Genomic DNA, 13,315 nt, shown 5'->3' with positions numbered 1-13,315 from the left:
AACAGTTTATGAGAATAGGGAAGAAAATTTTTAAATGTACCCTCCTTTCTTTCTTTCTTTCTTCACCCTTTCCTATTACGCGCTATCCTCCCCTCCCTCTCACCCTCCCCAAATTTAAATTTGACCATGACTTCTAGGAAATATGTTCCTTCATAACTATGACTAAGAAAATATTTTCGCAATTTTTTGTATTTATTTGTTTATGCTTTCTTATTAAATGACCCTTGTATAAGAATAACTTTGTGTACCTAAGCATCTGACTAATCGCTGGACCGATAAGGTTCCCCTTTACAGTGTAGCTTCTCATAGGTCCTTGGACGGTTTATAACTAGTTTCTACCATCCCAAAAGAAATCGCTCCTGGAAAAAAAAGACAGTCTCTAAAACATTGTTTTTATTTACTTTTTTCCCCTCGTTCCCCTAGAGGCCTCTGAGGTCATTATAACCGCAAATAAAATACGTAAAGGTCACAAAAATTTTTAGGGAAAACAGAAGAATTTTAAATGGGCTTTGTCTAGCATTAACAGAAAAATGTTTAGTATTTTATTGGATTGGAGTAAATTTAATTTAATAAATCAAGATTAAAAAAAAACAGATTTTTTTTTATTATATTAAGGCTGCAATTGAAAATATAAAGATATTTTTACTGGTGTTTTATATAGCTCCCACCCTAAAAAATAGCCTGAAACCTGACTAGACAAGCAGTAACATTTATATGGTTCGTAATCAACCAGTAAAATTGTAAGATCTTATTGGACGGACAAACTGCTACATTGGTGTATAAGCTATTAAATTCTCGTAGAATAATTCTTGAAATTTATTATTTTTTGCTATTTATAAATTAGCATAAACGCTTGAAACATCATTTTTTGGTTAAACTCAGTGGCATTTAGGTTGAGTTATCCTTCAATCTTCGTGTTTCAGTTCTCTAGGACGTTTCCATCAAACATCAAATGAATAATTTTGCTTAAGTATATTTTTTGAAGATTTTGTAAAAATTTAGACGATTTTTGCTTAAATGAGTAATAAAAAGTAAAAAAAAAGATAGTTTACTTTTATGATTGATTAATAATAACAATAGATTTATTATTACTTGGAATTTAACCCAGATTATCATGTACTATAATAAATTGGAATTTTTAGCTGGTTAAAATAATGATCCCCCTCTCCCCATCTTGGCAATAGAAAGAAGTAATTATAATTTTGCTGAATAAAGTTTCACTGGTTCGTGAAAATATAATTTTGAGTGATGTAAAATGTACTGTCCTTTTTCAGGGAGGGAGGGAACAACTGCAAAATGATTATGTTTTTACTAGTTGCTTCTTCCCTAGCCTCTAGGTAATGACAGGAAAGTAAAAATAGCCTAAAACCAACCCAGTATATATATGAGTCTTCCCTGAAAAGTACAACCTATTCCAACCAAAATTTTTAAAGATCATTGGCTTCAGACCGAAAAAACCTTAATTACTAATTTTTCATAATAGGATATACATTTCTTCTCCCAATTTAGATAAAGTAGAATGTCATACATAATATTGGGGGGGGGGGATAATTTATCTTCAATAGAACTATCCGTAAAACCTTGATTCTTCACTTAGGCCATTTGTGTTCATCCATTTCCACACATATGCATCGATATATTATTACTTGGATGTTGCACCAGATTTTCATTTACTCTGATAAATTGATGCCTGCAGCTTGCAGAATAATGAAATCACCCATATACCCCCTTTACCACATACTATCCACTCCACTCCACTAGATGAGCGAATTAACCAATAAATGGGGTCTATATAAGCAAGCTAAATTTACAAAAAAAATTCCCTGTCAATATATCCACGTATATCCATTCACATACATATGTAAAACATACTATCAAATCGTCAGAACTACATATTATTACCGCACCCCTTATTATTCCCTTTAGCTTAATAACCTCTATGATAATCAAAAGCATCTCCTTCTTATTTTGTATTTTAAAGTTTTACGATTAAAAGGACCCGCGACTGTAGCGTAACACGTAGCTCGCAGATTGGGGGGGGGGGGGGGAAGGTTATGGGTTATGTCAGCACAAATCAACCACGTCATAAAAAATAAAATGCACAACTCATTAGAATGCACAGCTAGAACTAATTGACAAAGATCATGCTTTAAAAGTATTGGTTGTATTTTGCGGGTTTAAAACAACACTGTGCAGACGTGATAAAATACGGAATTGATTGCACACCTTTAAATATGGGGTCATCCCACCCGTCTGTCTGGCTGCATGGTCCAACTTCCTTATTAGCGGGAGGGACATTGGATTGTTTATTACACTGGTACCCAAAGTTATGTAACAACTTTGTTACAAAACTATTGGTACTTTTATTGAACTATGATTGTTTGGTCAAAAAAGTTATATTTTAATTTACAGAAGGGGTACGTTTTTTATCATCTACAAGTAAATGTGTTCCTGCTAAAGATAATAAAAAAAAGTCATAACTTAAGACGTAAAACATTGTTCTTACTGCTGCTATGTCAGGTGCGCGACATTGATAGTTGGAGTAGGGGTAATGTCTTAGCATAAAACAGGCGCAACATTTTATCATGCACAGTTAGAACTTTCAGACTAGAGTCCTGCAATTAAAGAGTTGGTTGTCTGAATGGTGTTTAACCCGAGTGTTTGGACAGAAAAAGAAGAGATTTGTCTCCCCTTAGTTATCTTGAGCTGGATCTTTAAATGATAAATCATTTTAGTGGTGAGCCAGATCGGGGTGCGCCGAATTTAAGCCAATCACAGCGCGACATTTTATAAAATGCTGTGCTCTCATTGCATTGGTGGAAAGTTGGCTCACCCCGATCTGGCTCACCACTAAAATGATTTAAAGATCCAGCTCTGGGCTGTTAAACATGACGTTAGAATGTCATGGACACCATCCTAGCCTGTATGAGGTAATTAATAGGTGATTTACATAGAGATCATCTTTATTGTATGAATGTACATGGATTTATCGCCTAGTGTCTTATCCCTTAAGATTACTGAAATAGCAGTATCACTAGGGTCTAAGTTTTGATTTTGATTTTGTGATATTTTATTTAATATCAAAATATTGAAAAGGAGGCTTGTTTCATTCAAAATTAAACAAATTCATAATATTGACTTATTCAAATATCATTGAAACTAGCAGCTAGGGGCCTAACATCAAGGATATGCTCTTTAATAGAAGGTATTTGAAAAGGCAGAATAATAGCCTAAAACCATATCAATTATAAAATCTGATAATAAATTACTAAATCTAGAAAATAGATAAGGTTTCGTGATTATTAGTTTGTATCGTTATTTTTTTGGTTTTTATTATAGACAGCTTTCCGGGGACATTAAAAGGAAAAATTATAGGAAAAATACGAAAGCTCCGCTAATCATTAACGTAAATTTGCTTGTTTAGAAATGTAATTTCCTAAATTGCAGTAAAAAAAGCATCATGATTCTACGTGAAGGAAATATTAAACATTATAATTCTTGGATTGAAACCAGGGCTTGGCAGCCTCAAATTTAAATCCTTTAAAACAGGGAATTAAACTTCTGGCTGATTTTTAAAATTGTTAAAAGTCGATTTTCTGAGGCTTAGAGCTTCACTTGTTGTATGTAATAAAACGTGTGTCGTATCCTATTTCTAACCCATGCGGGCACTAGCCCTCACACTTATTAAATTTAACCAACCAAAGAATTTTTTATCCAATCTTAACCAGACAAATGCAATCTTGCTAAAAAAGATGCGTAGATTTCATTTCTGGCAACCAGAAAATCCGCAGAAATCGAATTCACGAGATCCAAAAAAGTTTCATTAAAAAAAACCTTACACCAAAAATGACAAACAATAATTATAACGACGACTTAGTTTCTTTTTCCTGTTTAATACGAATATTGAAACTAATTTTCAGGCATGCATGTTTGTTGGTATAGTACTTTTTTTAGAAACCAAAATACAGATATATATAAAACTACGAAATTGTATATTAGTTACTAGAAAGATTATATTTTTTTCTTGCTTTAAAACAACTTTTTGTACATAAAAACCCGTAATGTCTTCATTATTGACACAAACATGCATGCTGTATAGTTTTTAAAAAATTAGTCAAATATTTTGTAACTTCATGTTATTCCATTAAAAACGTCTTATTTCGTTTCCTTATGCTACAATTAATATTTTTTATCGATCGATATTCCATAAATCACTAAAGAATCCGTCGAAAATAAGCTAAAAGAGTTTAAATATTGGGAAAATTCGAAGAATTCGATAAGTATTTAGGAACCAATCGAAATGAAAACGAAGAAATTCGCGAGAATAATCGGATAAATAAAACCAGTTCGAAATCGAAAAAATTTTATGGTAGGTAGTTATTAAAAAATTCTTTTTTCTTAAAAAAGAAACATTGTAAGTAATCTGAAAAAATACTGAGAAAAGAACTAATATGCAATTTAAAAAATTTCTGTTTTATTTAAGCATTTTTAAAATGAAAAGCATAAATAAAAATAATACAAAGTGTATAATAACTTAGTTCGGCAGAGTTACTATGAAGGTTTGAGAAGACTCGATGGCTAGGAGTTCCTCGCCGTTGGCTCTAACCTCCGGAACGTCTTGAGGGAGGGGATAACCTTCGGTGTTGAGAGGGCATCCTTGGGGGTCTAGATAGCCCGAAGCTAACAAAATCTGGAAGATAAGAGCGCGGTTCAGAGGCGCTGAATGGGCTGAGGACCAAGAGGGAGTCGTCCGTGAAGCGATGGAATTGGAGGCTTGGTCTGTAAGGGCTGCTAAAGACCTGGGGACTGCTGTGCTCGAGGATTTTAGCATAATCTTGGAAAAAATTTCAATGAGCGTTGTATCATCAATAGCTCGATAATGTTGAGCTGTAGCTATGGAGCGCCATCTGCCTAAGACTCGGATATGATCATCGCTCATACCTAATCTAAAGGCAGATGACACTCCTAAGCTTTTAGCAGATTTAGATGTAATTTTATGCTTAAGTCCTAAGTTACTATAAATTAAGTTTACATCCTTCATTAAGGTGGAAGCTGAAATGGCGTAACGTCCATCTGCGACTAGGATTCTAAAAAATATAATTACCAATAAAATTTGTGAAAACTTAAAAAAGGAATAAGAAATGTATGAATGTATTATGCTTAAAAACTCGCCTAGAAGATTTCGAAGTGGTACCATTCCCTGTACGGGGCAGCAAATAACTCGTATCCAAACAGGAAGTATCTGATGAATATAACCGGAGCCTATTGTAATACAGGACCAGCAGTGAATAAAGACAATACTCTGATCCATTGAAGATCACGTAACTGGTGGAGCCCTCGAATCTAGAAAAATAATGTTTATGTTTTTGTGTAAAAAACAATGATATTCTAAATGAAATACAGAGTTGAAGAATGTATAAAAAATTTGGAATTTTGAAAAAAGATTTTTCTGGAATTTTCTTTAACAATTTTACGGTAGAGGAAAATAGGTAATAGTTAAGAAATCGTTTGTAATTATAAACATTTCAAATTAAGACATTAAAAAACTTTGAAAAACTTTGTTTTAAGATAATTAGAAATTATTTTGCAATTATACTGTAATTTCCAATTTAATAGAAAGTAAAAAATAGGTAGAAAAGAATGTCGTATGATATTTGAAAACTTCAGGAAAAAAATTTTTGAGAAAAGAAGAATTTAAGAAAGATTTTCTTGTTAAAATAAGTACCTAGGGTCAGTCTTAGAAGATCTGAAGGTTATGCTCATTGCTGGCGTGTCTCCTAGTGTGGTAACCGCTAGATCACAAGCTCTCAATCTTAACAGGTCAGATATGCGCGCGCACAAGCTGTACTGAAGGTGCTGAGCCACGATTGCTCGGAGGGTCACAATTGGAATCTTAAGAAAACAAGGTTTCTATTAGAAAACAATATTAATGGAAATTACAAAAGTGTAGAAAACTCCATATCTTAAAATAGTAGGTCCGAAAAACTAAATTTGAATTTTTAAGAAATAAGATTTCTATTAGAGATCAATATGAATGCTAGACAAAAGAAAGAAAATGTAAAAAACTCCGTATATTAATGTAGTTTGGTCCGAAAAACTTAAACATAGTTAAGTAATAAGTATTAATCAAAATTTATTCGAAAAAAAGGATTTATGATTCATATGAAACAAGATTACCTGATCTGGATTCTTTAGAAAAGGTGTCACGTGCTTATCGATGGCCAAAGTCAGGTATTTTATGGGCAGTTTAGGCGCTTTCTTGGTCAAAGGCTGTTCTGCAGAGGCTCTTCTCGTGATACCCTGATACATTCTTTCAATTTGGGGGGTCCAGGGGGATTTCATATCTAAAGCACTGGCGAGAAAATCTATCGCGCCTGCCAAACCGACTACGGCGGATTTTTTAGCTGCGGAGTCCTCTAAGTATTCTATGTAGGCGGCTAAATCCTTTTTTGAAAAATTTAACAGAGTTTTATTTCTGTTTTCGCAAAAAATTTCAAAACGGCGTAAAGTACGGTTGTGGAGTAGTTGCGTGGACTTAGTTCTTGAAGACGCTGTCAATTTTATATGGCGTTTCCTTTTTTCTGTAAGGTTGTATTTCTCTAAAACTGACGGAAAATAAAGAGGGCCTCTCTTTTCTAGAGGTCTATTGTCTTTAAAAGTTTGTAACTGAGCATTAAACTTATGATAATTTACAGTTGAATGTTTGAAAGACGTTCTCATTGTAAGGATGCTGAAAAAATTTTGTACAATTCATTAAAAAACATATTGATTAAAATTGTGGTAAAGGAATTGCATAGTCTTTACCGGTATGAATCAATAAGGCGAGAGTTTTAAACGTCTTATGACCGTTGAAAAAATTATTTGGTGTAGAAGCAATGTAGTAAGGATCCCAGAGCAGAAAATTTTTTACAAAAGAATTAAAATAAGATCCTTTAACAATACAATTCCAGAAAGGGTATGTCGGCCATAAGGGCAAAACTACCACTGCTGTTATATCCTCATATAATTTTAATTTATTAAAAACACGAGAAAGGAGAGAAATTGGGGGGTGGATGTAGTAGCATTCTGAACTGGTCAGGGAAACTGTGAAAAAATCAATATCGAAACAATTTAGTTGGGGGAAAGGGGAAATAAATTTCTCTACTTTACAATTTTTAGATGTTGCGAAACAGTCAAGTGAAAATTTGATAGAAAAATAACTTTGAAGAAATTGAAAATCGTTAGAACTAATCCCAAATTCATTAGAGGATTTAAAAAGCTTAGAACCTAAATCTGCTAAAGTGATGAGTGAGCTGTCTCGGGGCATCCATTTAGGTATAATACGGATTGCGTATTGGAACTCTAGGATTTTTAATTGAATTAATAATTTTTGAATAACTAAATTACGGCTTCCAATACGCAAAAAAGAGTAAAGGCACATGCTATCTGTTATCCAAATAACCAACTGTCCTTTAAGGGTGGCGAAATAATTGCTATAATGTTCAAAAGCTTTAACAATACTTAAAAGTTCTCTATGGCCTGAAGATAATTCAGCCTCTTGTGGAGTAAATAAATAATCAGAAATAATCTTACAGTCTCCAGCTTTGAATGAAAAGGCTGAGTGGTCAGAGGCGTCTGACACAAAAATATTACAATGTTTGTTTAAATCATTAGGATCAATGTTGTCAATTAAAAAAGATGTTTGATGGGGGGAAAAAACTTCTATTGTTTTGGATTCAGTACGAATGGGTTGTCCGTTTAAAGAAACAAAATGTTCTTTACAGAGGGACAACTCTTGAAACATATCTGCATTGACAAACAAAGCTCCTTTCCAACCATACTGTGAGGTGTAAACACCAAGAGCATGATTAGAGTTTCTAGCCACAACACGAATAAAATCTCCATGACTAAAATATGCATGACATAGTTTGCCTAAAAAGGAGGCTAACATAGTAACATCTACAGGATCATTAGAATCAAAAGCAGCTAAAATTTTGTCAAGAAGAAATAAAACTTTCTGAATTTTAACTATGGGCAGGGAAATTATCATTTTACTACTATCAAGAATAAAACCTAAATATTGTATACGACGAACAGGTTCTAGTTGACATTTAGAAAGTTGAAAATGCCAACCTGCACATAGTAAAACTGATAGGACAAAGTGAGTACTAAGAAGACATTTAAAATAATTTAATTCGACAGTCAGGCCGTCATCAATATAGACACTCACGTCTATATTGTGACGGTGACAAAAATGTTTAACTGGGCGTATCAAGGCATCAACTAGAAATACGGCTGAGGCAACCCCTGAAGGGAAGCCTTAAATATTTGTAAAAAGAGTAGGAATTATCAGCATTTTTATAACAAAAACCAAAAAGTTCAGTAACGGCAGGATGTAGATGTACTTGATGGTACATGCCCCGCAAATCCCAGGACGTAAAAAATACATCCTGAGAAATGGGAGGCAGCACTGTCTTAATGTCATTTAAAGAGACGTTCTCCGGCTGGAGAAGTAGATTAATGTGGCGGGATAAGTCGATGCACAATCTAAAAGCAGGAAATATTTCGAAAAAATTTAAAAGGGGGGGTAAATATGAAAAAATTTTTTGAAAAATGAATTCAAACAAAAATATTTGAGAGGTAGTGAAAAGAATTGAAAAAAGAAAAGAATATTATATAAAAAAGGTAGAAAAAAGAGGGGAATCAAAAAAAGAATTGAAGGAAGAATTTGGAATAATGTTTATGTGTCGAAAAATTTCCTGAGTTTAGTTGTGTTAGTTAAACTACAAGTTCTACTAGCTACCGTAAGAGGTGAACAACAATAAGGCTGATGATCGATTTGAGCGATAATACCTTTGTCTAGCAAAGATTGAATTTCTTGACGAACAAATTCTGGATTGCGGACAGCGCTATTGTTGTTCTTCTCGAAATACGGTAACACTGGAGATGTAAAAACTTAAAAAAGATAGATTATGGAGAATAATATGTAAAAAAAAAAATTTTTGTGGAACAAAAATCATATAATAAATAAAATGTGGAAAAAATTATTCTCAATAATCTACCTGGTTGATATCCAAAAGTAAGGGTTTGCAAAACAAAAGATGGTGCATTAAGAATATTTTTATAGAAATTAATTGCTGTAAGTGAATGAATAGAATAAGCTGGAGAATAACTAGATAAAAAGTCCGATTGGATATCATATAAACGTTTATAATGTTCATAATCTTCTGTGAAACAAAAATTTTTTAGAGAAGCGATATGAAAATTTGGAATATCTGAGGTAGGTATCGGTAGGTTTAAATCTTGAATAGCGTAAAGCGGGGTAGAATTATTATTTAGGGTTGGCGGAAGGACAGTCGTCGACTTTATGTCCTTCGCCGTTACATCCGTGACAGCGAAGAGATCCTCGACCTCGTCCTCGGGATCCTCTGCCCCTAGGGTTTGAGCCTCCATTTGAGTTAAACCGGCCGTTAGAGAAGCCGCCGCGTGCTCCTCTGCTATAGTCCCCTCGAAAGTCAGGCAGGGAATCCGAGATACGCTGCTGCTGGGTGGTAAGGTAGCGTCTGTTACCTGCTAGAGCCACCCGGTTGGCGTGGCCGATGTTTTTCGAAAAAGCCAATTCGATGTACCCGATGGAGCTTTCAGCTATCTAGATAAAATGAAAATTTTGATAATTTTGAATAAAATATGTTGATGTCTAGCTCTATGAAAAGAAAAGTATCGTAGGAATTATCTTTCCTTTACATGACAAATAATGAAACTTAAATGAAATGAAAAATAATGTAAATGTCACGGAATAATATTATAAAAATCTTTTCTGTGGTGCGGGAGCTAATAAAACTGGTGTTAATCAAATATTTGCACGTCTTCTTTAAAAAACAAATTTGAAAAAACTAAATAGATTTCATAGACAAGAAACGGTTTCTATTGATCGAATTTGCACGTAAAATAAGAAAACTAAAAAATGGCATAGGTTTAGTTACGAAAAAGAAGAAAAAATTTATGAATTTCTTGCCTTTATTGCTTGATAGCAGGCTTGCAACGACTGCTGTAGGTCATATAACAAGTTCTTGGGGGCCTTCAACGCCACAAGACGCTTCGCAGCATCCTCAACATAATTCTTCGAACGGCAGGTGTCTCTTAAGACGCATTTTAAAAATGTGAGAGAGACGTCATTCTTTTCATCCAAAGACTTAATAGAAAAAACTATTGTGAGATTTCCAAGAAAAGAAATTCAAATTTGAAAAAAGATAAACATGGATAAAGAAATGAACAAAAAAAAAAAATTAATAGTTGAAATAACAAAAATATTCAAAATGTTGAAAAGAGAAAAAATTTTAAGGAATTTAGAAAAAGAAAATGCCCTTGACCCAAAATAACTGCCCTTTTTTATTTAAATAGACTAAATAACCCCTACATATATTAAAAAATATATGTTTGATCAAAAAATTTTTGTTAAAATGTTTTTCTTACGTTTAGATGTTCGAAGAGGCGTTCCCGTTCGGCATGTATGTCTGCTGACGTCATACCTATCCAAGCAGGTGGGTCTGACAGTATTTCAGCTGTTCGCCGGAGGCGACGTCTAGCTTTTCGGCCGCCTACTAGTTGGCTGCTACTGTCAGAATCGGAAGAGTGCTTCTTGCTCTTCTTCTTTTTCTTCTTCTTTCCTAAAGAAAGAATGTATGAAGACATGATAATCCGAAGAATAACGTCAAATATTCAGTCGGTGTTCATAGAAACAAGAAATTTATATTTCAAATAATTGAACCAAAATAAATTTCTGTAATAAATATCGTAGAAATTTTTTAAAAAAGTTCATAAATGGGAGAAAGAAAGGATTTTTTGTCTAAGTATTTAAAAAAGTACCTTTTCTTTTCCTTTTAGGTTCATCTGATTCCGTAGAACTCGAAGATGAAGAGAAAGAACTGGAAGAAGAGGAACTACTAGAGTAGCGTTTCTTCTTTTTTGACTTCTTGCGTTTAGGGGAAAAATCGTCTAAAAAAAAAAAAAAAAATAGAAAAGATTTAAAAGAAAATAAAGCGTAAAAAAGGTTTATAGCTGTAAAAAAGGAAAGAATAAAAAAGGGGGGGAAAAAATTTAAAGTTGAGAAAGGAGAAAAATTTTTGTAAGGGTAAAAAACTGCCAAGAAGACAAAATTCATATGAACTTCAATTTCTAAATCATTGAATCAAAATCATGAGTACTAAGTATGAATTTTACCTGAAGACACTGAAGCATGTCTGACAGGCATCTTAACTTTCTCAGATTCAATGTGGGGAGCTGCTGACACTGGTGGTCGCGCTGGAGCTGCAGACTCTTGAAGTCGCGCTGTCATTTTCGGCGGCTGATTAATTTGTGGCACAAAACCTATCCCCGGCAAATATGAGCCGGCTGGGGGAAGGTTATTTAACCCCAATGGATCTTTAGGATCCTGGGGAATAATCGTTTGTGCGACCGATGACGGACCTGGAGCTACAACCGACGAGGGAGCTGAGGTATTGACTGGAGCCGAATAGGATCTAGACAAATTTGTGGTAGGAACCACTGTGGAAGATGCGGGGGGGGGGGAATTATCCTCATCTGAGGAGTTGTGCGAATGTCCTGTAGGAACAGGCATTTTTAGGTCTGAAGAGGAAATTCAAATTTAAAAGAAAAATTTAACAAACAAAATGTAAAATTAAAAACATTCACGAAAAAATTCATGCAAAAATATTAACAAAATAAGACATGCTGTAATTAAACAATCAGTATTTTTTTAAGAAGAAAATCTAAAGAGGAAAAAATTGAAATTAATTCAAGAAAAATAGTGTCTGAACATTAAATGAAGAAAAATAAGAATTTTTTTGGATAAGAAAGAAAAAGAAAAAATTTAGTAAGTTAAATCAATCAAGAAGTGACAAGGTGTTGCGACATTCTGCTTCAAAATCTTTGAAAGACTGGCCAAAATTATCATAAACAGATTTGGCGGATAAAAAACTGTCATCTAAAGTATGATTAATTTGTTCTAATTGATCTTTAAAACGAGATGCACGATTAATCAGCTCTCTGACTACTAAATGTTTATCAGTTTTACTTTGATAAACGACAAAATAATGCAGGTTTAAACCTAAAATCTGCTTATAGGCAACGATATTGTGAGCATGGAATGACTTAACATTCCTGAGTTTATAGTACTCGAAAGGTGTCATGATCACAGAGGATTTAAAAAACGTTGATCTGAAAAAAATGTAGAGACATGAATAGTTAAGTATGTCAAATTAGAAAGAACAATATCAATATAAAAATACAGGAATTAGAAAAGCAAAAAAATAGAAAATTTCTAATAATAAAATAAAGGGTTAGGGAGGGTGGGTGAAAACGTATTAAAAAGCGATGTAAGAGAGAGTACTATCTCTATCGGTGGAATGAAAACGAATGAGAATATAAAAAACGTTTTGTTTTAAAGTAAGTTTTAGGAGATTTCAACTCGTGTGCCGGCAGGCTATAAAAACGTGTGACGCGCAATTTTCGAGAATGCTCCGTGATGTATTTCAGCAATCGATCAATAAAATAATATCAATATTCCTCTTAATTCAACAAAAAATGGCCATTTTGTAACTTCATGTTATTCCATTAAAAACGTCTTATTTCGTTTCCTTATGCTACAATTAATATTTTTTATCGATCGATATTCCATAAATCACTAAAGAATCCGTCGAAAATAAGCTAAAAGAGTTTAAATATTGGGAAAATTCGAAGAATTCGATAAGTATTTAGGAACCAATCTCCATTTACTATTGAAATTCTCCTGAATAATCCCCAAATGCAAATAAAATCCCCAACTGAAAATAGTAAATGAAATAATACGTTGAAAAAACATATATAATACACTAAAAAACTAAAACTTACTGTTGAAAACGTATTAAAAAGCGATGTAAGAGAGAGTACTATCTCTATCGGTGGAATGAAAACGAATGAGAATATAAAAAACGTTTTGTTTTAAAGTAAGTTTTAGGAGATTTCAACTCGTGTGCCGGCAGGCTATAAAAACGTGTGACGCGCAATTTTCGAGAATGCTCCGTGATGTATTTCAGCAATCGATCAATAAAATAATATCAATATTCCTCTTAATTCAACAAAAAATGGCCAAAATACCTGATTAGAATACAAAGCAAGAAATAAAGGTTATCAACTCCCTATGAGCTTTTTGTGTTAAATAGAATTATTAATAAGAATAAAAGAGTTTCAAAAAAAAGTAAAATAACAAAATGTTAGGTGAATTGTTAATATTAAATCAATCAAAAAATGTTTTACATTCTTATAATTAATTTCAATAAAACATATATATGCTCAAGAA

General features: G+C 33.2%; 2 protein-coding genes across 2 annotated transcripts; both read right to left on the bottom strand.

Moving 5' to 3' along the window:
• Positions 1 to 4,601: 4,601 nt before the first annotated feature.
• LOC145331139 (uncharacterized) lies at positions 4,602 to 8,271 on the bottom strand. Its single transcript, XM_080175766.1, has 4 exons — positions 6,178 to 8,271; positions 5,726 to 5,892; positions 5,173 to 5,343; positions 4,602 to 4,809 (listed from the first exon to the last, which is right to left on the bottom strand). The coding sequence occupies exons 1-4, from the start codon at positions 6,718 to 6,720 to the stop codon at positions 4,602 to 4,604; spliced, it is 1,089 nt and encodes a 362-aa protein (XP_080031892.1). The 5' UTR covers positions 6,721 to 8,271.
• Positions 8,272 to 9,968: 1,697 nt separating this feature from the next.
• On the bottom strand, positions 9,969 to 11,609 carry LOC145332488 (uncharacterized). The gene is made up of 4 exons (XM_080177489.1): positions 11,200 to 11,609; positions 10,846 to 10,974; positions 10,453 to 10,646; positions 9,969 to 10,171 (listed from the first exon to the last, which is right to left on the bottom strand). The coding sequence occupies exons 1-4, from the start codon at positions 11,594 to 11,596 to the stop codon at positions 9,980 to 9,982; spliced, it is 912 nt and encodes a 303-aa protein (XP_080033615.1). The 5' UTR covers positions 11,597 to 11,609; the 3' UTR covers positions 9,969 to 9,979.
• Positions 11,610 to 13,315: the final 1,706 nt, after the last annotated feature.

Source organism: Acartia tonsa, chromosome 11 (genome assembly GCF_053477335.1).
Source record: "Acartia tonsa isolate MP-2025a chromosome 11, ASM5347733v1, whole genome shotgun sequence".
Classification (NCBI taxonomy): Eukaryota; Metazoa; Arthropoda; class Copepoda; order Calanoida; family Acartiidae; genus Acartia; species Acartia tonsa.
The sequence above is the reverse complement of the archived record's forward strand: the minus strand, read 5'-3'. Positions and strand labels throughout refer to the sequence as shown.